Genomic DNA, 26,846 nt, shown 5'->3' on the forward strand with positions numbered 1-26,846 from the left:
ACCATAGTGCACATTATTTATTTATTTATTTATTTATTTATTTATTTATTTATTTAGTCATCTCAAGACATGTTACTCCTGTTTCTGAACGCTATGTAGTTGATGGCTCGCTGAAGCTGGCCACTAAGTTTATATTTAATTTTCCATAGTTTCTGGACTTAAAAGGAAAAGATATTTGTTTTGTCTCATAGACTTTGAGGCCAGTAACTGCTACATTGCAAAACTTAAAGGCCCCAAAACACATAGGTACCAATGAATTATAGCTACTGAAAGACAGAACAGATGGCCCAATACATATGATGAGGGGCTGGCTTTATACCAGCCAGCCTTAAAACAAATGGACTGTGCTGTAAATAATTACTGCATGAAGTGGCTTAGAATTTAATTTAGATACTGAGTCTATTTTTAAGCAGTAAAAAGAATCATTTGCATTGTTGAAAATATGTATAATTTACTGACCTAGGTTCCACAAATAATAGAATAAAGTAACATTTTAGTCCATTGGCCATCTGTTTGGCTACATTATCCTGAATACAAATGCATTTTAATGCTATGTCAGAAGGGTGCTGGGTGCAAATTCTAGCTTTGGAATCAAGTTATACAACAAGCATTTCTAACCCGTAGTGTGGGGCTTATAGAATCAATACAGTTTTTATGTACTATTTTGTCTTTTTGATTGCCCCTTCTTTTCATCCTCCTATACTATACATCTTTTTTGGTGGCCCCTCTTCAAATTTACTCCACCACAACATCCCTTTTTCGTTCCTGTAGTTTGCTATGGCTTATATTCCAAACTACAAGGCCTGTACTTCACATGTTGTTTAAGACTAGATTTTGCCCTGCAGCAGAATAGAGACTGGACATCCTTCTCTCCTATGATAGATTTTTTTAATTGGCTTTTTATGTGTATATGTGAAGGCATAGTAATTGAATAATTTCTAGAATAGTCAGAAAACACGTGAGAGCACAAAAAAGTATTCTGATGAAGTGGTGCTGGACTCCAAATCTTTTGCTTTTCAACTATATAGAGAATATGCAAAATTTTCAAGCACTAGTGCCTGTTACACCAGCACTTGCACAGTAATGTGCATAACTCCCGAGAATTATGATCTGAGGTGTATTTCAAATGCTCACTCTAATGCTTGTTTTCTCTTCTTCAAATGCCAGACAGAAAACAGATTAGTTACAGCAAAATCTCTGAGATAACAGTACTAGATGACGAAGTAATTAGCTACAGTTTCTAGTTCTTTCATACCTTAAAGCAGGTTTGAAATAGATATGATTATATATTTACCTGATTTATCTATTATATATTTTTCTCATACTAAAAGCAAGCTATGTATGTGCTCAGTGTTTACAGATTCATGACCTGGTTCAATTTTGAAATTCCAAGAGAATCCGAGTTGCATTTCCAAATGCAAGCAAGATGTTATTTCCAGCCTATGAACAAAAGTTTTTTTCACATAGTTTTCTGCCTTATTAATTTAACAAGATCTTAGCAGATGGCCCTTCCTACTGTTAACCATCTCTGGCAGGGACTTTATTAGACTGACACTTCTTCTGAGAGGGAGAGATATTTACAGTAGGATATTTCATAAGCAAGTCATCAAATCCTACTGTACAACTGTCTAGTAAACAGACATACAGTATCAAAAACCTTATCACTTTAGAAGAAGCATTCAAATGAATCTGAGGAACTAAAAAGGGCATGCTTCAGGTAGTTTCTTAAGAAGTAACTAAAGATCTAATTCTGCTTTATGAGATGATGGGAACAACTCTGACACTGTAATCTAGACTAAGCTTCCTCCTAATTTTACAGGGTTTAACCAATAGTCAATGGCCCAGAGGACACACATTCATTCCTTATTGCAATATTTGAACAGCTCAGAATCAAAAATGTTTTTTTTTTATCTGCCATGTGAAAAAGTATCCATATTTTCTAAGTGAAAATGTGGATAAAGGACCAATCAACTGATCCGTCCAAGGTCACATGCAAAAATCCTGACTCAACTGAGACCAGAGCTGTTGTCTCACACCACCTGTGTCATACCTATTAGACTTTCCTTCCTATAATGCAAGATTGCAGTTTGTGCCTGCAATTGGTAATTCATTCACTTGTATCAGATATGCACCCAAACTAGCATGCTCAGGCTTCTGAAAGTATGCCAGCTCTTTTTATCGCTATTATATGACTTCCATGATAAACTCCAAGCTATGAGTTAAGAGATTAGGTTACCTTTCCTCCACTCTTCAACAACAAGGCTAATATAGGACAGAGGCTGGTGGAAAGAGGGTTATACCTGTTATAGATTTATTTTTCTCCCTGTGAAGATCTCCCTGCACAGGATCATAATTTCTAAACAAGAATATGTAGTCTTTTTGTGGTTCTTTATAATAATTCTCACATAACTACACACAGGAAGGTGTAGCAACATAAGAGCTAATACAAAAGGTAAGCAGCTATCAACAGCAACTATCTCACCCATCAACAGCCCCATTTTTCTGAACTCACTTTGGGACTGGGAGAGCAAAACTCTCAGGAGCACCTCCACACAAGCACTCCCACCGAGGGAGCAGATTAAGAGGCAGCACCACAGAAGAGCTAGATGTGTCTTACTAGAGATACTAAAGAAACTATGAAATTTCATCAATCCTGGTGTACCAGTGTAAAATGAAATGAGTAGTGGTAAAATGTGAACTGTGACAGCTCAGAAGCTCATATGTAGAGGAAAGCAAAAATCAGTAATCCCTGAAGCAGGCTCAACATTACCTTTGAAGTAAACTGGAATTATCATTTTGCTTAGAGTTACTACATATTTGTTAAGACACTGTATATGCAGGATTGCTCTCTTCCCTGATAAAAGCTGAGGAAATTGCCTTTTAACTGCTCAAATCTGATTGGATTCCACAATATTTTGCAGAAAATTATTCGAATTGACTCATCAGTCCTGCATTTTCATAACAGCTTGTACCAGGCCAAGCACACTTGCACTTCTGTTGCCTTGTCTTTTAACAGTCTCTCTGTTTTGCTTATTATTATTTTTTTTTTTCTTCTCTAACTCACTGACATTCTCAGGAAGTAAATCAGATTTATTTTTGGTCAACTGTTCTGTGAGTGCTCCTGAAGGGAACATGTAGCTGGCTGGAAGGAGGTGACAGGTACTTAACATTTACTTCTCTGAGTCACTGACTTGGTTGTGTGTACTGTGTTAATACACTCCATTTCATCTCAACTACTGCCACACTGATAAATTTGGAAATGTCACAATCTGTAGTATTTTTTGTTTATATAGATAGCATTGTTGCTCTGAAGAAGCATCTGGTTTCACCTCTGTGATCTCTTCTCAGAAAGAAAATACAAATTTGTTATCTTACCATCACCTGATTTTCCTAATTCTCACCATGTTCACTTAGTTCTTACTTATGAACACCTTTAGGATGTGTGGATGAAAAGCATGCTGGAAATGCAATGTGTGATTACTCATTACAAACAGCAAAATGTAATTAATTAACACAAATTGTATAATACTTTCTGTGATCACTGAGATCATCATTCAGCAGCCACAAAGAAAAAAGAAAGTAAAAAGCATCCAACCAAAGAACTTCCACTTTATATATATTTATTATGATCCTGGAATCTATTGATACTAAGCAGGGTCCTACTTTGACAAGTATGAAACCTGGTTATTAATTTTCAATACTGTTGACATAAAAAATTAAATGAGCATGTCATTCATTCATTAATCATTTCATAATTAAATAACCAAATAAAGCTCTTAGATTGCTTTTTGAAAGGATGTAAAAATAAATGAAAGTCTATTCTAGCAACATTGTAGCAAAGTGGACGTTTTATCAAAAATAGTGACATCCTTAGTAAATCAGAATGATTCTCGTATCTCACATCTATATTGTTAATTTAACAGGATTGATAAAATTACATTCAGTCCTTAAAAAAATTAGACAAACCATAAAAATCTGTCAGTTGAAGGGATAAAAATCTTAATTAACGACACTTGCAAAAAGAAATAGTTTAGTTTTGTCTTCACTAGCTTTGAAACATGGACATAAAATGTTGACAAACATTTCCAGTGATAAAAGGCAATTTCAGATTCACTGTAACCTCACTGATAAACATTGCTAAGATGCAATTACCTCCAGGATTGCAGCAGACATCCCCTCTGAAATTGAGCTGTTCACCACAGCAAAGCACCTTTTCATAGCAGCATGAAGATCATCCTGTGGCATCTCCTGTAATAAATGTATTCCAGGTGCCCTAGAAATAAAATGCACACAAATAAGACATCTTCTAAGAACATACTCTCAGAATTCTTCCTAAAACCGAAGACAATGATGAAAGATGGTCAGAGAAGTTCAGGCATGGTTCTGATATTAACGATTGCTTTCCCATGGGCAAGCCACTTTGCCGTGTTTTTGTTAGCTTTCTATAAACGCATATATTTCTATAAATTTATAAATGCAATTATAAACGGGTATATCTTGCTACCTACCACTTCACTGTCTGTTCTTCTGGAGTTTTAGAACCAATCACTTAACACCAGGCTCTGTTAACCACAATCAGTCAGTCTCACAGATGAAGGAGCTGAGTTCGATGGTGACTTTTGAGAAACATAGGGAAAGGGAGCGCAACGGTCTGAATGGTCAGCTGCAGGAGATGCTGACTTTTCAGATGTTGGCTTTTTGGGATGGATCAAGGTTCTCAAACATATCATCTGCTTCTTCTTTTAGGATAAGCACTTTTCTCTTCTGAATGTTTACATTCTTCCTGTTGTCATCTTCCCCAGTTTAAGCAAAGTCAATCAAATCAAGGGTGCAGAATGGAATAATAGGGTAATGAGGTGTTCGGTCTCAAATGAAGTGGGTGGGACCTTTAGGATTTTTTTTCAAAGAGCCAGCATCTCCTCCTGTTGATGAGTCCACTCCTGCCTCTTTATCCTTGACATGAGATCACAAAGCCAGATGGAAAAGCATTTGACCCTAACACCGGCCTCCTCCCCCCCATCAACTAGACTTTGTTAGAAATTGATGTTCTGATTCTGCAGTAACATCCAGCTTCTGCAGAGATAAATAACTATATTAGGGGAAGTATTAATGCATGATTACAGGAAACACGTTTCCCATAAATAACCTGATAAAAAAATTATCTGTCTGCAAAACAGATACTTTATGCAGATTTTAATTCAGGCATATAGCTGATATTATCAATCTGAGATAATATGTTTGTTCTGTTCTAGCCAGAAAATTCTAGGTTTTGCAGTCAAAAAAAGAAATACCTCTGTTCTCTAAAATTTATACCTTCCAGTCAGGAAACTCATAAAGTAGGGCCAGAAAAAAGCTACACATGGTTATCTTTTCTACGTACTCATTCACCCACCAACAGGATGCAACATCTTGCTGAAGTCAAGATGAAAGACACAATGATACATAAAAAAGTAATAAATATGAATCATACCTGATCCTAAGTCAGATGTGACTTAACATAAAACGTGAAGAGATCTACTGGCTAATCTAAAATTTAAAGTATGTAGAATAGGTGGTCTGAGAATATCACATGCCAAATAATCCAAATACATTTGTTAGTCATACAGAGAGTTTGAATGTATGACCATTTATATATAAAAAAAGCATTTATGCACATGATCTTAAAAAGCTACCCAGCCAGTTGCTTTCATTTGGAGCAGATAAAAGGCTTAACATTAATTCTTACCTCTTAACTTTTTCTTTAACTTCATTTGTAAAAAGTGGATCAACCTAGAAAGGAATATACACACAGGTAAAGGGCAGTACTGCAGCACAACATTTGAAATACCAAGAAAAGAAAAATAATTTTTAGTACATTTTTTAATAAAATGTATGAGTATGCTGAGCTTCAAAATCATAACAAAGATCAGTAACTTGGTGGAGTTACACTTGACTCTTCAGACAAATGCTCTTGTGAAGACTGACTCTTAGAATACCCAGCTAGGGGTGTGAGTGCACAGCACAGCAGAGTGAATTGACTACCCCAGTCTCAGTTTCAGTGACTAACCTGATGCAGTGGAGCTCTGGGCTGCTGTCAAAAGGGGAGGTTCTGTTTCTTCTCCCCTGACATCCCCCTCTGGCTGCAGGTTCTAATTAGAGGTAGATCTATTTAACATGAATGACTGCTTTCAGAAGACTTTGCAAAGGCTAACGTGATTCAAATGATGGATTTGACAACTTACTGCCTAAGTGAGGAGCCAAGCAATTGTCCCTTTATGTATGAGGTTACCAGTGTGAGGAAGGGAAGGAACTTTTCAGACTTTAGTTAACACAGAAAGCAATCTGCATGTAAATGGTGACAGGCAAATAGATGTTACACACTGGCAGAAACATTTGCTTGAAAACTAATAAACACAAAATTTTAAAACATAGCATAACATTGAAGACATACTAGAGTTATTAAAATGTTTTCTAAGATGGGCAATTAACTCCAACAGTTTTATTTACAAAGCTTAACTATGACTGCTACTTTCATTTAACACATTTAAAAGAAATAAACAGAACTTGGAAATCCTTAACTAGACATGAAGAACAGAAGTAGACTGCTTTTTATTAAGACAGACTGCTATATTGGATCAATTTATGATAGTTCACACAGCATACAGCAGTTGTAAGTCCTGGGAACAATATGGCTCATTTTTTTAATCATGTTAATATTTTTTTTTTCATTTTTGTTTTGTTTTGCTTTTACACGCTAAAAGATAGAAAGCCCTAACAAAGCATTTTAGAAAACCCTCTTGGAAAAAACTCAGAATTGATTTTATGATGGTGTACATTGAACATAAGAATAATTATTTAATGAAAGCAGGGCTTCATAAATCAAAAGGTACAAGCAAATCAGCACTGTACGAAGGAATGAACTCCTACTGCATGCAAAAAAAAAAAAAAAAAAAAAGACTCGTGTAACTGTTTAGAAATGTATTTTTGGTAACAGCTGGGGAAAAAATAAGGTACCCTTTACTGAAGCACTTCCTAATCCGGGTGACAGTATGCTACAGACCTGTACACGAAGCCAGCATTGTCAAGTCACAGGTTCCTTGGATACTTTATATTGAACTTTGTGGCTGCTATTTCTGTATAAACATCTTTTCAGCTTTCTCCCTAAAGTACTATTTTGAGTTCCTCTCATGAGGAACTATACCGAGTTTCCTTTAAAATCAATGGAGTACTTGGAAGTGATTTAACATGCAGTGGGATATGGTCTTTTGCTCTTCTACCTTTAGAAGGCTAAAAAAAACTACAGCTTGTGACTCATAAAATTTGTAAGATATTAATTCCTATCCTATCTACTTCTCTGGAAGCCAAGAAATTGCCATCTGTCTCAGGAACAGAACAATCCTTTAAGCAGCATTCTTCTATTGGTAGATATTCCAAGAAGTCTGGCCTGAATATAATTCAGTTAAAATATTACTTTCAGGATGGGTGTAGCAATGACTTAGAGAAGTGATCCCCCTGAGCTACATTTAGGAACTTGTGGGGGCACAGTTATCTAACCACAGCCTCAATATAACAGAAAATTGAATACAACATAAGCTGTTCAGTAAGTTGGAAATACATTTAAAAAATGTGAATGTTTCCAAAGCCAACTGACTGTGGCAGGATGCCTAGGAACTCAGCAGTCTCAGAAAAAGCTACTGAAAAGGCAAAATTATTACTTCTGCCCCAAAAGTCTCCATAGTCCATTTCTTCTATACATAGATGAGTGTTTGTTGTCATACTTTATTTTGTTACCTTTCAACATACCAGGCAAATATGATCAACAGTTACCTATCATCTTCTGTTAAAAAATCCTCCATCCATTTTTAACAGAGGAAGAGCCTTCAGAGAGCTGCACATTTGATCAACTAACAAGACCAGATATCCTTTAAAGAAAGATCTATGCTGCTGACCAGCAAAAAAATATCTGAGATGTTTGACAGTGCCGAAAGTTACCAAATGCTGCCTAAAGATGAAGGTGCCTGTTAAGAACAAGGCCTACCATGACCAAAATCTTTCAGAACTTCTATACAGTATACTACATTGCTGTAATATGAAAATGAACTCAGAGTGAAGCAATGGCCCAGAAACATCTGCATTGTGATGCTGTGGCTGTTGTGGCCCTATAGACATCGTAGAAAAACAAAACAAAACAAACAAACAAAAAAACAGGTCTTAGTACACTTAAAGTTCTGTCAGATTATCACCCAGAGTACTAAAGAGTCAAAAGCTACATCTGCAAGCATATTCAGTGTAGATAGGAAGAATTTGCTCAGTTGGTCTGGTTTGTGAGGCTTCAGCAGTATTGCTGTGAAAGAAATCAGCTTTATTCACAGCTGCAGGTAAACCCACATTACAATTTTTATCTGATCAATGTTGAGGAGGCTCAGCAAGACTGAGCTTCCCATAGAACTAAATAACATAATTACTGTATGCAATGCAACATAATCTGCCTGCAGCAAATGCACTAGAAATTTAAAATCCTAGCTAAAACACTAAATTCAGCCATTCAACATTATCTTTTCCATACACTAAAAGATTAAGGAAATTAAATGTTTTCAGACCTAACCTGTAGCTCTACTACTTCAATTCAGGACAACTAACAACTAGCCAAAAATATAGTTTTAATTCAGCTGAAACAATTTGGCAGCTAGCATCTAAATTAACTTACTTTCATCCTTTAGTGATATTACAACACTATGGGAGAAATATCTTTAAATATTTTACAGATGTTAGTCATTGATTCCTTTGCACTGCCACAGGTTTGACTCCTATGCACTGCCTCAGGTTTATTTCTGGTAACTTACTATGAGAAAGCAAAACAAATTTAAAAAGATGACCAAAATGTCTAAAATCCTCACTGGAGGCAGGAAGCACATCTTTTAATTCTAAAGCACAGCTTCATTACACCTGCTCTAGTTTTACCTTCCATATAAGTTCACTTTCAAACCATTTTGTGTATTAGTATAAAAAAAATGCCGATAAAATAAAAATGTAAAAATAGGTTTAAAAATAAAATATTGTCTTTATATTTGCAAAGAACAAAACAGAAGGAGAAAACAGAAACATATTTGCCCATTCAGATTTTATGTATTTTCTCATAAAATCGACTTCCTGCAAAGTTTTCATTCTCCTGTAAAGAGAAAGCAGAGATAAGACTGATAGAGAGACCCAAACACATTACCCAAATAAAACAATGAAGCTTTAGTACAGTTTTAGCATAAGTAAGATTTTTTTTCATATGACACAGCTGCCTAGTCATACCCTTTCCACTGGTTAGATAAAGGCTATGGGTTGCCTTTTCTAGACCTCTGGCTAATTAGCTCTTGGCTAACACGGTGCATGCTTCCCTCTTCAGTGAGGTTCAGTCTTGCCACTTCCTCAGAAATCATAATACTTGATTTGAAAATCATGGGGCTGGAGGAAAGAGGTTCCAAGAGCTTCTCTTGCTTGTGAAAAGAGAGGCAATTAGAAATCATAACTTTCAAATGTATCAAACATGGCCTTTAAAAAAAAAAAAAAGTATGCATAAAACAGATTTTCAGTTGCTATAAACTTTGTTGCTAAAACATTGTTTTAAAACTATTTGTTTTTTTATTGTATTTAAACTTCAGTTGCTATAAACTATTGTTAGAATTGGACTAACTTAGTGCATATCCTCTTAGAAAACCCTCCTAGCTGCTTTCACTTTTGCGACAAAAAGTGGAGCACATGCTGAGTGAGTTGGACTTCTAGCTGCTAGCAGAACTCTGAACTTTGGAAGTCAGAGCACTGGAAACACTTCCACTTCCACAGTTCAGACCTGTTGTGAAAAGCCTTTACAACTGCTAGATTTGCACCTTCTTACCTCTATGAAAGTCAGAAGTCCTCTGACATAGGTTCAGTTTGGAAAGAATTATTGCGGTATCTCACATGAGCAAGAGGAAGTATTTAGGAATGAACATGCGAATAAAATAGTACTAGTAATTCTAACAACTTACTGCAGGTCCAATTATGCCCAGATGGACACTGGGATCCTTTCTGTGCCAATCTAAAACAGAAGAACATCTTTTTATTAATCAAAATTACTAATTTTAAATATTATTTTAAAGCACAAGAAATACTCTTCCTTCTCTAAAATCAATGTAAATAGCTTCATGTATAAAGTAGAACTAGGCAAATATTGTATTACTACCTAAAGGACAGATTTCATGCTCTGCCCTCAGATTACTGCTCAGAATTCAAATGATTAGTATATCTAAAATTTAGTATTCAGCATTTCTGCTTCATGAAATCTCTTATGATTCGATTCAAGGGTTATTTAACTAAGCTCAGATATTAATTTTGAATCATCTCATGAAAACAATGCTCTATTGAATGCAGTGACCCTAGCCACTAAGACAAAATGATTTGAAATTTTCCTCTTATGTAAAGGCATATTTGGAAGCAACTGCAACCACTGCAATTAATACTCAGTTATAATGTACACAGAGAAATCTGCCATTCTTCCACGACCAGAATAGAACCCTATCACAAAACCAATACTTGACATTAATAAACTACTTTTGTTACTGAACATCACAAGGCAGTGAAGGCTCATAAAAGTAAACAGAACAGCTGAGGCTAAATTCCCAGCTTGGAATACCCAAAACTTTTACAGATACAAGCTGAGAACCTAGCAAACCATTCACTTATGTGACTATAAGAAAACTTCATAAAGATGGGTGGTAAAATTTGCTTGTAACTTTAGTGGTATTACTTAGCACACATGCCAATCAGTCTAACAGCCACAGGACAGTAAGATAAAAAAAAGTTATTTTGAAGTAGGTGAATCCTTCTTTTGTCTTCCATTAATATTGTATGTATCAGCAAAACAGTTTTACCCACAAGTAAAGGCATCAAATAGTGCTTTGATTTTAATGCTGTTATTCCCAGCAGGCTGAAAAAGATGCAGTACAGAAATAATGCATTGAACAGATCAATGGTTACATGTGCATTTTAAAAATATAAATATATTATGAAGTTTTCTGCAATGAATAAGACAGCTTATGCCAAACTTGTAAACACGAAAAGAATTTTTTCTACATCCAGGAACAAAACAAATACCAAATACCTACCTGAAAATACATCTACTAAATACAGAGGGTCTTTGACTCTCCGAAGTCCACATATCAAAAGAAACACGTGTAAATTGTCTCTATCTGTAGGAATATCTGTAACAAAACATTTTAAAAATCTGAATGCAGATAAAAAAGTTAAATCACTCTAAATCGTTTAATGAATAAGCACATACAATGGTAACAGCAGTATCAGGGTATCTGAAAACTTCTCATTATGGTTCCCTCTGTTTCTTGCTCTGACACTAATCCTCAAATCAACTCACTGGAGAACTTAATCATGCATATCATTCTACAGTGCATATGAGTTCATTTCAAGAGGCAGTGAATGTGCAGGATTTGGAGAAATAAATTGGTAGTCAGTATTCTTCAACACCCGAAATCAGCTTTGACTGACTGGGCAACTATACAAATCAGTGTGTTTCTCAGTTCTTCTACCCATAAGAATAAATATACATTCATATAATAATTCAACACCTGTTTCAAGGATATTGTGAGGCTTGGTCAGATACACATTGTTATAAAAGATCAGCTAAATGTCTAATAGTTATCTATCCCTAACATGCCAACACTACTACAGAATATTTAACCAGAAGTTAAATTATTCCAAAGCATTTGTTTTAATGCTATTGTAAAGAAATGCAAATAAAAAATATATAGGAATATTTTTTAATATAATAAATTTATTTTGGAAAAAATCTCAACATGTTCATTTTTAACATCAAAAATCCCTCTTGCAAATATACCACAATAACCCACAAAAAAACATTTTGCAGGCTATCTTAAAAAAGGAAGGTCAGATGTATGTTATTGCAGTTGCCAGTGGCTATATAACAGCACAATTAATTCAGAACATACTTCTAAAGAAGGGTCACTTAGTGATGAATTTTGGTAAAATGTGTTTATAATAAAATAATTCAGATGTGCTAAATGAACACACTCATAACAACATAATTTAATAAACTCTAGAGAGGGTGCAATGTTCTCTGATTTATTGTACAGAGCAGATTAGCTTGCTGTCCTTCAGTGCATGTTTTTATTGAGCTCATGGCAAGGATGGATAACATTATCTAACACTAGTCAGCTGAACAGTGGAGGACTTGTTAGTGTTAGGTCAGAGATTGGACTCGGTGATCTTGGAGGTCTCTTCCAACCTAGATGATTCTGTGATTCTGTAACAAGGAGCATCAAACCGTAGCTCTTCAGGGTGTCTGTGGGACATTAATGCATTGGCCACACACTGGGACTATGTCACATAGCTACCAGGAGGGCTCTGCTGCATGGTCAGATTTTCTCTCGATGGAACGTGTGATTAACAGAGGAAGGCAGCAGAATGGTTGTGGTGGCTCTGCCATCCCCTGCTGCTGAACACTGCAGAGCTCCCTTCTCTGAGGCTTCCTCTTCCCTTTTGCTTCCACTCTCCACCAGCCACAGCAGCCCCTCAGCTGCTATATGGCATGACTGAATTGCTGCAGTTTGGAATCTGAGATCACCCAAACTTGGTACCAACTTACATTTCTTTACCGTGTTGTATTACTTAACTGCAGGGTCTGCTCCAGGCCCTGGAAAAAACAGGAATGTCTCTTCTTGTGTCAAGGGACTGGCTTAATATGAGCTTTGCAACAAACCTCTCTACGGCAGGGGGTAAAAGCCAGGAGAGTGGTGCATACACAGCTGCTATTAGTTTTAAAATTAAAATCCAGTTCAGGGACTTTTAAATGGTCCCTGTCACAGGGTTCATTATTAAGTCAGTTCCATTTAACGTAAACAGCTTGAGCTGTCAAGAGTGGCTGAAGCAGACACGGTAAGTAATATTTTACTGGTTATTGGACCAAGAAATAATTTGTAATTTATAATACAGAAACATTTGGATTGAAAAAGCCATTGTTCTGGTGCAATGGTCCATTAATTCTATTTGTTTTTAATACATGCAGCAGCGGTCTCAATTCATGACAAACTGAAACAAATTACTATAACATGTCGACAAAATTGAGATTGCATTTTAACTATCCATATGGCACAAATATTCATTTTATATTATGAACTCCCACCTATTGATGTTCAGCTCTGGCTATTTTGGAACAAGCTTAAAGTTACCACTGAAGGCTCGGTGAGACAGTAGTGAGAAATCAGGTCTCCCTGTTCTCACATAGAGATTACAAAATTATTGCACTCTTGATCTGACAGCATACTAATCAACATTAACCATGCTTAAAATAACTGCTTCTTCTCTCTTAATATCTTTTTGTTTCTATCTTAAAGCTTTCAGTCTTTTCATTTTATTAGACAAGGGTTTAAAGTGCTCTAACAATGAAAAGCCCTAACAGACCAACTCTATGCAGTCCTGATTATCATTCTGATCCCCATACAAAAAAACTTAAACCAAAACAGAAATCGGAAAAAGGCCCTACAGACTGTAATTACACTTTGAAATTTGGATTTTTCCGTTCAGATCCATGGCCTTTAAAGGTACTTCTCCTAAGAATCTCATGACTAACAGTTTAATTATTTCACTACTGCAACTACCTAAAAAAATGTTCATTAAAGAAAATAGTCCACTTATTTGATTTATTATTTTGAATAAACATTCACAAGCCTGAATTATAACTGGCAGATTGCCCCCTTCATGAAACTGTAGAAAGCACTACTTCTCTATTACGGAATGTTTCTCACTTTTCTCTCAGATAGAAGATATTGGGCACACTACACTAGAGATTGGATCCTGCACGGCATTTCTAAAAGCTGTCAAAGAAGGGCTATTCAGGAAAGGATTTGCCTCTGCCACTCAATTTAGTGAAGTGAGAGTCAGTTGTAGTTTTACTTTATTGTATGCTGTAGATCATAGTTATCACCTAATTCATTTTTACAGGCAGACTCTCACCAACTCAATCCACTTAGAAACATATAACGACATTCCTGACAAGACTGCATTACCAGCACATCACAGCCCCTGCTCAGTGTTGGGAGTTTACTCACTCTGTCTACTTAAGAACAAGGTTAAGAAGCACCTGTGTATTTATTAGTTTTCTACTCATTCACTTGAAATAGTTAGATTTACACATCATGATGACACCTGCATAGTTGTTTTTTTTTCTGATCTGTTGCTCTCTCAAGCCTTGTCAGCACCCCTACTGTGAGAAAAAAAATACAACCTTTTGTATTAGAAAGCAATAATTTTAGTATGTCTTCTCCTCACAAGAACACTAACAAGGGGGACATCTTAACAGAATAACTGCAATAGCTGCCTTTAACAGCTATAGCCAACAGCTGGGTGAAAACTGGTATTTGAAAGAAGACATTTTTGATTTTTCCTGGAGCATAAACAGAGTTTCAGTATCTGAGTTTTTGCTATCATTCTGTCTTCCCCACATAGGCTACTTAATCAGTTGTAAGATACAACAGCCCCATGTGATTCATTTCTGAAATGGAAATACACCACTATGGCACAATCAACTGACTTGTTGTTTTGATACATTCAGTGTGTTGCTGTATTGTTTGAATGACATGCAACACCCAAATAACAAAGAAATGCTTGTGTCTCTTTTTCCCGGTTTCTGTTAGTGTTACAAAAACAAAGATTTGAAACAGCACAATGTGCTTCATTACCTCCTAGCTCACGCATCCTTCTGTTTGCTTTGCAAAGCAAATATAAAATGGAAAGATTTGTCCATACTCACTGGCAAAAAAAAAAAAAAAAGAAAAAAAAAAACCTGCATTTTCTGAAGTATGCAGCCATACTTCAAAATCACTGTACATTAAATACAAGTCTTGCCACTGTAATCAACATCTTCTTCACTGTCAAAAATAATTGTTTAATATCAGTAAGAGATGCTCCTTTAAATGTGCTTTGTTAGTATTCATCTATGGCTGTAGTCTGACTTGTTAAGTTGTCCTTATCTATAAAAAACAGCTGTATGTTGGCCATAGCCAGTCTTGATCGTGCTTAGCAGGTTACTTGTTTAGCAAGATGTGAAAGGTCAAAACAACAAGAGTGATTGATAGGATTATGGAAACTCATTCCTTTCGTCAGCTTGACAGTATACTGAGTTGATATACCACACAGAACTATAGGGATTGTGACAAATGAACTGCAGGTAAACTGAAATGAATCAGCCACAGTGGCAGATTAAGACTGACGTGGAACTCCCACAGTCATGCAAATCCTTTTTCATGATAGAGCAGAGTGGGTATGATGCTGCTCAAATCTGAAACACAACAATGCAGCGTTGGCACGTGTAATTTCAGAGTGGAATTTCTTGATCAAAACAGTACCCTGTTTTGATCTGTGTGCTTGGGTAGCTGTTGCTGATATTGGAACCTGGCACAAAATGCATAATCTAATAGATGAAATGTGATCAATAATCAGGACTTGTGTCCTCCTGATGGCTGTGATTCTGAGTCATGGTGTGCCCTAGAGAAAGTTTCTCAAATCTAGACTTACCCATCTGGATTTACCCATTTATCTGCAAGCAGATTGAATCCTTGACACAAAACAATGTACAGGGTTTAATTTTTAGTAAACTGTTTGGAGGTCTTTAGTTACAAGACAGAATGAGAGAATGGACTATATTAAAAGCATACAGTGAAAAACATCTTAATAATACAACACTTTCCTGCTGAAGCATGCTGAAGTTTGTTATTTAAGATTTCATTGGCTCTTGGTTTGTTTTTTATCTGAAATTGTGTAACTGTTTGTCACATCCACTATTTTTAGGAAAAACAATAATTTTACTATTATGATACACTATGACAGTTTACACTTGGGCCCTTTAAAAAATCTGTACTTAAATGCCAGCATAACATGAACACAGGCAAACAGCATGAAAATCAGAATAATTTCTGAAGCATTAATAAGGACATAATTTTTCTGAGAAAGTCAAGAATAAGTAGAGATGTCGTCCAAATAGATTTTGAAAGAGTAGATTCATTTAACTCCATGTCTCTAGGTACTATCAGGAAAAAAATGTAGTAATCATAGATGTACGGTTTAAAAAAAAAACCTGCAAATCTTTAATCTTACTGAAAAGCTGCAGGCCTCAAAGTGAGTGAGTAATATCAAGCATTAGCTTGCTGAGAGTTACAGAAGCAATTTGAGAACATTGTATCTTAAGTGACCTATTTTAGAATCATACAATCTCCTGAGCTGGAAAGGACACGTGAGGATCATTAAGTCCAGCTCCTGACTCCACACAATGCAACCTAGGAGTTTCTTACCACATGCTCAAATGTAGAAAATAAAAGTGTTTTTCTTATTTAAAAGTATTTTCTGTACTTTTGTAGGGTGTTTTCAAAACATATGTTGGGTAGATGAGCTCATTAGTATAGTCTTTGTTAACAATCTCCTTCACATGATGTCTGTGTTTATTAGGCTTTACAGCTTCACCCACATTCCACTGAGATCAAAAGGAGCCTTTCATCAAGGTATGAAGACTCTGTAATCTAAAATAGCAATATCGCATCCTTGAGCTAAGTTGTTAAAGAAGATCAGTGTCAGTTTTTGCATTTTCTTAGACTGTCTTGTCATTTCCTGTCATTCAGTTTTCAGTAAAAGCCAAAACTTTCATTGCCTCTCCAAAGTCTACAGACAAGCATCTTAAATTGCTAACAAAACTGATATAGATTCCTAGATTATAAGGTCAGAGAAAACCATTTTGAGTATGTGGTCTGACCTCCAAAGGGACACAGGCTGTAGTACTTTCACAGAATCGCAGAATCACAGAATTTCTAGGTTGGAAGAGACCTCAAGATCATCGAGTCCAACCTCTGACCTAACACAAACAGTCCCCACTATATCCCATATAACCATATCCCTAAGCTCTACATCTAAATGTCTTTTAAAGACTTCCAGGGATGGTGACTCCACCACTTCCCTGGGCAGCCTGTTCCAATGCCTAACAACCCTTTCAGTAAAGAAGTTCTTCCTAACATCCAGCCTAAAACTCCCCTGGCGCAACTTTAGCCCATTCCCCCTCGTCCTGTCACCAGGCACGTGGGAGAACAGGCCAACCCCCACCTCACTACAGCCTCCTTTAAGGTATCTGTAAAGAGCAATAAGGTTGCCCCTGAGCCTCCTTTTCTCCAGGCTGAACAAACCCAGCTCCCTCAGCCACTCCTTGTAGGACTTGTTCTCCAGGCCCCTCACCAGCTTCATCGCCCTTCTCTGGACCCGATGGACCCGATGGATCCCTTCTCTGCGCCCTTCTCAAGCACCTCGATGTCCTTCTTGTAGCGAGGGGCCCAAAACTGAACACAGTACTCGAGGTGCGGCCTCACCAGAGCCGAGTACAGGGGGACGATCACCTCCCTAGCCCTGCCGGCCACACTGCTTCTGATACAAGCCAGGATGCCGTTGGCCTTCTTGGCCACCTGAGCACACTGCTGGCTCATATTCAGCCGACTATCAACCATCACTCCCAGGTCCTTCTCCACCAGGCAGCTTTCCAACCACTCATCTCCCAGCCTGTAGCTCTGCTTGGGGTTATTGCACCCCAGGTGCAGGACCCGGCACTTGGCCTCATTGAACTTCATGCAGTTGACCTCAGCCCATCGGTGCAGCCTATCCAGATCCTCCTGCAGAGCCTTCCTACCCTCAAGCAGATCGACACATGCACCTAGCTTGGTGTCATCTGCAAACTTACTGAGGGTGCACTCAATGCCCTCGTCCAGATCATCAATACAGATATTAAAGAGGACCGGCCCCAGCACCGAGCCCTGGGGTCGCCACTAGTGACTGGCCTCCAACTGGACTTGACTCCATTCACGACTACCCTTTGGGCCCGGCCATCCAGCCGGTTTCTAACCCAACGAAGCGTACGCCAGTCCAAGCCAAGAGCAGCCAGTTTCTTGAGGAGAATGCTGTGGGGAACGGTATCAAAAGCCTTACTGAAGTCAAGGTAGACCACATCCACAGCCTTTCCCTCATCCACCCAGCGCATCACTTTGTCATAGAAGGAGATCAGGTTCGTCAAGCAGAATCTGCCTTTCATAAACCCATGCTGACTGGGCCTGATCGCCTGGTGGCCCTGCAAGTGCCACGTGATGACTCTCAAGATAATCTGCTCCATGAGTTTCCTTGGCACTGAGGTCAAACTGACAGGCTTGCAGTTTCCCGGGTCTGCCCTCCGTCCCTTCTTGTAGATGGGCATCACATTTGCTAGCTGCCAGTCAACTGGGACCTCCCCCAATAGCCAGGACTGTTGAAAAAAGATGATGGTAAGTGTCTTGGCCAGCTCCTCTGCCAGTTCTCTCAGTACCCTCGGGTGGATCCCATCCGGCCCCATCGAGTTGCATACATCCAAGTGCCATAGCAGGTCGCCAACCATTTCCTCCTGGATAGTGAGGGTCACATTCTGCTCCCCATCCCCTTCCACCAGCTCAGGGTACTGGGTATCCAGAGAACAACCAGTATTGCTGCTAAAGACTGAGGCAAAGAAGGCATTAAGCACCTCCACCTTTTCCTCATCTCTTGTAACTAAGTTTCCCTCCGCATCCAGTAAAAGTTGGAGATTCTCCTTAGTCCTCCTTTTTTTGTTGACGTATTTATAAAAACATTTTTGTTATCTTTAACGGCAGTAGTCAGATTGAGCTCCAGATGAGCTTTGGCCTTTCTAATTTTGTCCCTGCACAGCCTTGCAACATCCTTATAGTCCTCCCTCGTGGCCTGCCCACTTTTCCAAAGATTATAAACCCTCTTTTTCCTGCTAAGCTGAAGCCACAATTCTCTGTTCAGCCAGGCTGGTCTTCTTCCCCACCAGCTCGTCTTTGGGCACGTGGGGACAGACCGTTCCTGTGCCATTAAGATTTCCCTCTTGAAGAGCGCCCAGCCTTCCTGGACTGCTCTGCCCTTCAGAACCTCCTCCCAAGGGACTCTGCCAACCAGTGTCCTAAGGACCTCAAAGTCAGCCCTACGGAAGTCCAGTACAGCGGTTTTACTGGTCCCCTTCCTGGCCTCGCCAAGAATAGAGAACTCCACCATTTTGTGGTCACTCTGCCCAAGACAGCTCCCAACAATCACATCCTCCACCAGTCCTTCTCTGTTTGTGAAGAGAAGGCCTAGCGGGGCACCACCCCTGGTAGGTTCACTAACCAGCTGCATCAGGAAGCTATCTTCCACGCTCTCCAGAACCTCCTAGACTGCTTTCTCTGGGCTGTGTTGTGCTTCCAGGATATGTCTGGGAAGTTGAAGTCCCCCACAAGAACAAGCACTGAAGATTTCACAACTTCTGTCAGCTGCCTGTAGAATTCCTCATCCGTCTCCTCATCCTGGTTCGGCAGTCTATAACAGACCCCCACCAGGACGCTAGCCCTGTTGGCCTTCCCGCCGATCCTAACCCAAAGGGACTCGACCTTGTCATTTCCAGCCTTGAGATCTACAACATCGAAAGATTCTCTAATATAGAGAGCCACACCATTTCCTAAATAGTCTCAAGTTACTAAATAAACTGAAAAGGTTTTCTTCTTGAAGTCTGTGTTGGAATTTAGACTTGGTTTGGTGTTTTTTTTTTTTGCTTTGCCTACTGTTGTTTGCCATCTGTCATCCACATAAGAGAAACACTGTGAAGCTGATTGTAACTAGAACGTAAAATGTCTTTAAACCCCACCCCCATTTTTTTTTAAGATTTCACCAATAAATATTTTAACAGCCAGCCACTGAAATTAATGCAGCTAGCACATGACAACTATGCAAATATCACCTCTGAAACTCTCAAGTCTGCTGCTGAGACTATGAAAAAATACAAATTCCATGATTTTTGCATTAAGTTGGCATTACACCCATAACAACAACAATAAAAAAACTTTTCACAGCACAGATTCAGCTTATATTAGGCAACTACCATTTATGTTAGCCACCCAAATGATCAAATGGAATGTACAAATGTAGTGGGATTGCTTAGTGGGATTCAGTACCATTTAGTTTTGGGGGCTAGGTAGGAAGTCTCTGACAGTGAAATGTATTTGATGCACTCTGCCACTCGCTGAATCTGCCATTAAATTCTTCTGGAAGCCATTATCCTAACTTAAATAGGCTATTTATATAGCAGTGTGACATTTAACATCAAGCAAATGGTATAGTTTTTCTGTGACTGAATAAGTACAAAGAATATCCATATGATGTGTGTTCTATAAAATAAGTCCTGAAATATTCTAAAAGGCCTAATTCATTTTAAAGAATAATTTCACAATGTATGGGGCTGATCACCAAGGATGTTTAACATGGATAGCTCAAATGCACTGCAATTTGCATTGTAGGGCAGTTTCTTTTCATTCAGTCCTGGGAACCCCATATCTGATATAAATTCAAGGAGACTACTAAAGATATAGGCAAGAGTTATCTGGAGAAGTATTTCCCACAAAAATCAATAATTCCCTTTAGGTATGGAATAGATCTTCATGACAGAAGTGTGGGTTTTTAATTTGTTTGTTTTTAAAAGATCATAAATGCCAAGTGAATGAGATTGGACAGCTTTATCTGCATAAAAGTTAAGGATCTTTTCAAGTGCACTTCATTGTGCAAGCCAGCACTGTCAAAATGGTATTCTTCTGATCAAAATTGCCTTCTTCTTCTTTCTTTTTTTTTTCTACTGGTTGCTCTGCATTAGGAGAATCGTAAATATTTCAAACACCTTGAAACTGCAAATCCCCAGAAGAGCAATTCAAAGGGAAGTTCTAATAAGTGCAAAGGTACAGTCAAGAACCTGCCTCCATGTGCAATATTAGAGAAGTGGAAATTTTAGCCTGCCACCAGAGATGGAAATAGAGACAAGACTGATAAAATAAATGAGTTCCAGATTCTTTTCAGTGGTGCCCTGTGACAGGACAAGAGGCAAAGGGCACAAAGTGAAACACAGGAAGTTCCACCTGAATATGAGAAAACACTTCTTTCTTGTGAGGGTGACAGAGTACTGGAAGAGGTTGCCCAGACAGGCTGTGTAATCTCTTTCTCCGGAGATATTCAAAACCTGCCTGGATGTGATCCTGTGCAATGTGCTCTAGGTGACTCTGCTTTGGCAGGACTTGATGATCTCCAGAGGTTCCTTTGCAACTTCAACCCTTCTGTGAGTTGAAACAGTCATAAAAAGACAAGCAAAACCAAACCACCGAATAATGTGATGCCAGTTTTCAAGCTATTATTTAACAGGCACAAATGTTATAGTTGCATTTTAATTTGCTTTTCATGTACTTTATGAATTATTTTGTGCTTTTGTATTCGTACACATTAGGCAAAAGACTGCCTCTAATATATTAGATGATATGTACTTAGGGGGAGCTCCCCCCTCCCTGATCTGTTGACTGCACTTTTAATCATAGACTAGTTAGACATGAGGTCCAATCAATGCTAGGGCTGTGCTAGCAAGTGACAAATCATTTCACTTCAGAAAACTATTAATCTTAGTGGTGCTGTGCTTGTGGGCCATGATTTACTGAGAACTAAATAACTTCACGATGCTCAATTTAAAATTAGACACCCATTTTGAAGAATGGTGCACATTTACTGGTACGATAAAGCAATTGGAAAGTGAGGATTCATTAGTAACAGAGGGAAGAGCTGTAATATAAGAGATCAGATTGTGACTATAACACTGAAATATTTTTACCACTGTAAAATGCATACAAATTCTTTTGGGGAAAGGCAGATACATTAAAGTATTTAAAGTATTGCCAAGATCAGGTGACTAAATTAGGTCATCTGGCTTACGTGCCATTACATGAGTGAAAACAGAGACAAACACTAGATCAAGACCAAATATTAAAACATCAAAACATTTTTCCCTTCACCACTTTTTCACTTCACCTGCAATTCTGCAATAGAAATCCTCAGTTTCTATCACACAGCTGTGAAGCACAGCGTGGCCAGGTGTTGGTGCTTAGGTCTAACTAACTTCATAGGGGTACTGACCCATACCATGAATATTTTATGTTTTGATGCAATTCAGTACTGGACAAACCTTCAGTCTAGAGATGGTCTGAATAGTTTACTAAACTGTGAGAAGTGTGTGATTGATGTTCTACCTGAATCTAATATTTTAAAATTTTTGTATCATGAGGCCCTGTTACTACATAATCAGTTAACCTTCTCATTCTAAAATTCTTTCAAGAATGATATCTATTAATCATAAATATGGCAAATACAGAAAAGTGAGTAATACCTGCATTTTGTAGAAATCTAAACCAGTCAAATGTTTCACTGGGTGTAGTCTTGATTCCTGTGTTGAAAAAAAAAGAGAAAAGAGCTTGTTTGACTGGTCCCTATATGGCTGAACTATGCCTCTTAAAGTCTTGCCCTAAGAAAACATACTTCTCTCAGGCACATTGAATTCTATATACAGCTGTTCACACCTCAAGCTTTCCTCTTCCCAACAATTTCAGGTTGCCTGCACAATCCTTCTATAGTAATCAGATTGAAATGGAATTGAAAATTTCACACAATCACACTATGTATGAACCACTTTAGTAATCCACAGAAATAAGCCTCTTTACACCATGCTAAATTTGGCCCTGCAAAATCTACATACAAAATACTGTTTTCTGAAGATCATTATTCCAAAACAGATACAGTTCAGCTCAGGCTGAAGTCATTAACATCAGGCAAAGCAACTGAATTAAATCAATATCAAAAATATTTTTTGATATTATTTGCTTTGCCTTAAGGATTATTTTAATAATTAAATGATTTTAGTAATTTATTTAATCTCTCAGTTATCTATTATCTCATAAGAAGCTTAAATACAGACTAAACATCAATTAAATACACCTCATTGAGTAATTTAAAAATAAATTTCAAAAATTTTTTTTATTATTTGAAAAAAAAATATAAAAATACAATAACTTTTGGAATCTGTAGACAATTACTTGTAGATAAATTAAACTGAGAGCTGTAGATTAAGTAAACAAACCTAAAAGGCTGAGGAGAATTTTCCTTAGACTACTCACTTAAGTAATATACCCTGACTTAGATACTTGCTGATACTTGAATGTCTTAGTTAATATTTCAAAACTCTCACCTTGAGTTTGGACATATATTTTCTTCCGAGTATCTGGCTTTAAAAGAAAGAGAAGAAAACTGACTTGTAGTGTGTCATAAAAGATCTGTTCAGTCTTTAAAAAAAACACATGCTCATCAGTGTGATTTTCTTTCAACAAAAAAAAAGAAATGACCATTAGAAAAGAACATTTTAATAAGACCACAGGCAACAAAGTCAACAATTTAAATTACATTTACTATTACATTTACTAGGAAAATTTACAGTGTCAATGAATCCATTTTGTAATTAACACAATTACCAGATTAGTAGAAACATGTTTTTTTTTGTTTAACCGTAGTTTCTCAAAATCATTAACCTGCTTATGGCATAGAAAAAGAAAACATTTCCCTAGAATAAAAAAGATTTTAAACTATAAAACAGCCCTAGCTCCCAAACACTCTGGTTTCTGAAGAAAAAGTACAGCTGGTCTCAAAATCACAGTTATATTTATCCATAATAAAATGTTTAAACACATCAGGCATGAAACAAGCCCTATATACCCCTAACCTTTTTTAAGATTGCTGTCAAATATATGTAGATACTTGTCTAGACGGGAAAATTGGCCAGTACTAGGTATTGCAGAATATTCCCAAATAAGAATTGCACAATAAATTATTTTAAAATAGATACAGTAAAAGGGGTGTTATATTTCCAAAGTTATTCCTGAAGTGCTACTACACTAGTTATTTATGTGATTAACTCAGTTCTTACTTCATTATCTTTCTATAATTCCAATCATGAATTTGTAGAATACTAGTCATTTTTTTCATGAAAACACAGAAATAGCCACGGGATCTTTCCAAATGGGGAAACAAAACAAAACAAAAGCAAACAAACAAAAAAAAACACTCTTCCCCTCTAGCAAGAACAGCATAGTTTCTCTGAGCTCAAAGTATTCGCAAAAGCTTTGTGTTCAGACAGTTCCTATTTCTTTTAAAAGCTGGCTGCAATGCCTGTATAGGAGTAAACCAAAGCATTTGTCAAGTTGTGTATTCTCTAACAGATTAGCTCAATATTACCTTGGAAGTTTCAGTTTGAAATTACATTCTTTCAAGCAGTTCTAGTAGCTATTGCTTAACATAGCATCACAGTGACCCAAAAAGAACAACCTTCCTTAGAGCACCAGTCTTTCCTGTCTTTGGGCTAAAACCAGACTCCTCCTTAGCGCCCGTTTCATCACATACAGACACCCAGTCCCTTAGCAGGCTGTGACTCTATGAGTCACTGATTATTTGTCTACCACAGCTCTTTCTAAAGGGCAAATAGGAAAAGGACTCTCAGACTGCCACCCCAACCATTCCACTTTTGAACACATGGCTGATACACAGATGATACACTGCTGAATTCCTCAAGCTAAGTATTGCTATGCAACCCTGCCTCTTAATGTGGAAAGCTGGTGGAATGAGTTAACACAGCCAGAGTTAAACAAGGTAGAGCATCACCTATACTGTCGGATCATGTCAAGCTGCACATTAGTTTTCCCTTCTCCTCTCCCACCTCCATTGCATTCTTAGCAGCAGACTGCAGCTTGTGAAATCACACCTGCAGGACAATGGCTTTAGGAAAGAAGAGAGCTTGTACTAGGAGAATGAGAACGCAGAAACAAAGTGCTAAAGCAACCAAGTCCTGAACCAGTCAGCTCAGGAAGTAAGTCAAGGAAATGACTTTTTTTCACTTGCAAAGATTTTGTTTTATTCATTCCAACATTTCTATGTGACTGCCCCTACAGTTCACTACTGGGTCATAACAGTCTATTTTAGTTACCAAAAATGAACTGGAAAAAGAAAAATGGAAGAAGAAATTGACAGAAAGGAGGTCAGAAAAATGAATAATCTTCAACAAGCAGTTCACAGGAGGGGAAGAGGGCAATTTCTGAGAAAGTGAATTAACTACATCACAAAACCTACATGAATAAGCAGGAAATCCATTACTATATGAAGTGGGGAAAATGTAATGCTGTTTATTCTACAGTAGAAGGTTAAGTATATCTTTCAAAAGCTGTATGAACTTCTGTTTTCAAATGATTAAAAAAAAAAAAAAGGTTTCATGGGTTATTTTATTACTTAACAATTCTTCGTCCTTTTTTAACTTATGAATAAGCAGCACTTTAAATTAAATTGCATTCTCCAATCCTAAAAAATGCTTTATAACGATAGAGACAGCACTGCAAAATGGAGGCCAACTGCAAAATTTTAATTTGCAAGACAAATAGAAGAGCTGAAATTCAGAGCTAGGACACAAATGCAAACAAAGAAAACGTGGAAAAAAGCAGATGGAGCAGAGGACAGCTTAACCCAGCCTTGTCTCTATAGCTAATATACTGCATAATTCTGCTTCAGACTTTGGTGGGTAAAGATGTGGTTTAAGTTCCCCAAAACCACTAAGTTTCAAAAATAAGCTGAAGTTAAGCATTTGGTTTCATGCTTTACCAGACCCGTAATAGCTCTATGGTGAGTAAATATATTCCTGCCAGGGTTTAGATCACCAAGAAGAAAAGAGCAGGGACATTGTTTAACATGGTATACAGACGTATTCACACTTTATAGATCAATTTTATATTTTGTTCTTTATTTTCAATAGTGGGGAGAGTGGAAAAATGAAAAGGAATACTAATAAAAATTAGCTTAGGTAATTCTTATGCACCACTTTTACATTATTGAAATAAAACACTGACCATAAGCATGGGATCTTTTACAGTACTTTGCACTTACTTGGAATACAGATTATTACAAAAGCTATATTATGTACTTCATAATTAAAGGTAATTTATCCAGTGTAATAGAAAATAAGTTGTTGGAAGATACACCCCTTAAGCATAATGCTATTGCTTACATGTCTGTAATTTAAATTATTAATCGACTGTCTAACTAATACAGCACACATTACAGGAATAATGCAGTTCACATTAGGGTGAGTTACTATGTAAAGAGTGTTGATATTCTGTGAGCTGTGATATGGAAATATGTATTTATGTTTTTCAATGTTTGAAACTAAATGTACGGCATTTGCTCTTACCCTTTATATGAAGATACAGCTGCAAAAAAGAATTCAAAATCTTAGGATTTAAGACACAGGTCAGCAGGTGATATTTCAGTTTAGGACTTAGACTTGCCTCCAGTTCCCTGTCTGCCACGACCTTCTCCAAAACACTGAATGAGTCTCAAACCAGGAACACAAAGGTGTTTAGGTAAAATCAATTAAGTCAAGTTCTTAAAAACATAAGTGCTGATTCAAAAATATTTCAAAGTTAAAGTTTGCTTCTCCTTTTCATACTCTGTTAACTTTTGTCTTTTTCTAGTATAAGACCTATGACAGAAGCCGTGCCCTTTCCTGTTTACCCATCATGAAGTTAATTGTAGTAACTATTAAAACCAAGTTATGTTTATAATGTAACTACCAAATCCTCTATGTGCTTAGATCAAAAATCAATTCATGCTGAAAGAAAGCATTAAAAATTATATTGTTGTGTTGTCCCGGCTCCAGATCTTAGTGATTTTCTTTAGGCAAAGGTGTATTAACGATTATATTATGATGCAAATTAAAACTAAAAAGATATCCAGCAGTTAGTTTATACTTCTTACATTTATTGTTCATCATAGACTCATAAAATCTGCTGAGTTGGAAGGGACCCATTAGAATTATTGAGTCTAATTCCTGACTCCATACAGGGTAACCTAAGAGTTTCTCACCTCAAATATAGAAAATAAAAGTA

General features: G+C 37.2%; 1 protein-coding gene across 6 annotated transcripts in view; it reads right to left on the reverse strand.

Annotated features, from left to right (window-relative positions):
• GLT1D1 (glycosyltransferase 1 domain containing 1) overlaps positions 1-26,846 on the reverse strand; it is a 72,710-nt gene that overhangs the window by 25,396 nt on the left and 20,468 nt on the right. For all 6 annotated transcript variants that reach the window (XM_068653588.1, XM_068653593.1, XM_068653589.1 and 3 more), the window contains 6 exons: positions 23,114-23,150; positions 22,259-22,315; positions 11,112-11,207; positions 9,996-10,045; positions 5,726-5,769; positions 4,153-4,273 (listed from right to left, as the gene is read on the reverse strand). In XM_068653588.1, the coding sequence (XP_068509689.1) occupies positions 4,153-4,273; positions 5,726-5,769; positions 9,996-10,045; positions 11,112-11,207; positions 22,259-22,315; positions 23,114-23,150 (405 nt within the window). The remainder of the gene's footprint in view (positions 1-4,152; positions 4,274-5,725; positions 5,770-9,995; positions 10,046-11,111; positions 11,208-22,258; positions 22,316-23,113; positions 23,151-26,846) is intronic.

The sequence above is a fragment of the Anas acuta genome, chromosome 17, assembly GCF_963932015.1.
Source record: "Anas acuta chromosome 17, bAnaAcu1.1, whole genome shotgun sequence".
Classification (NCBI taxonomy): domain Eukaryota; kingdom Metazoa; phylum Chordata; class Aves; order Anseriformes; family Anatidae; genus Anas; species Anas acuta.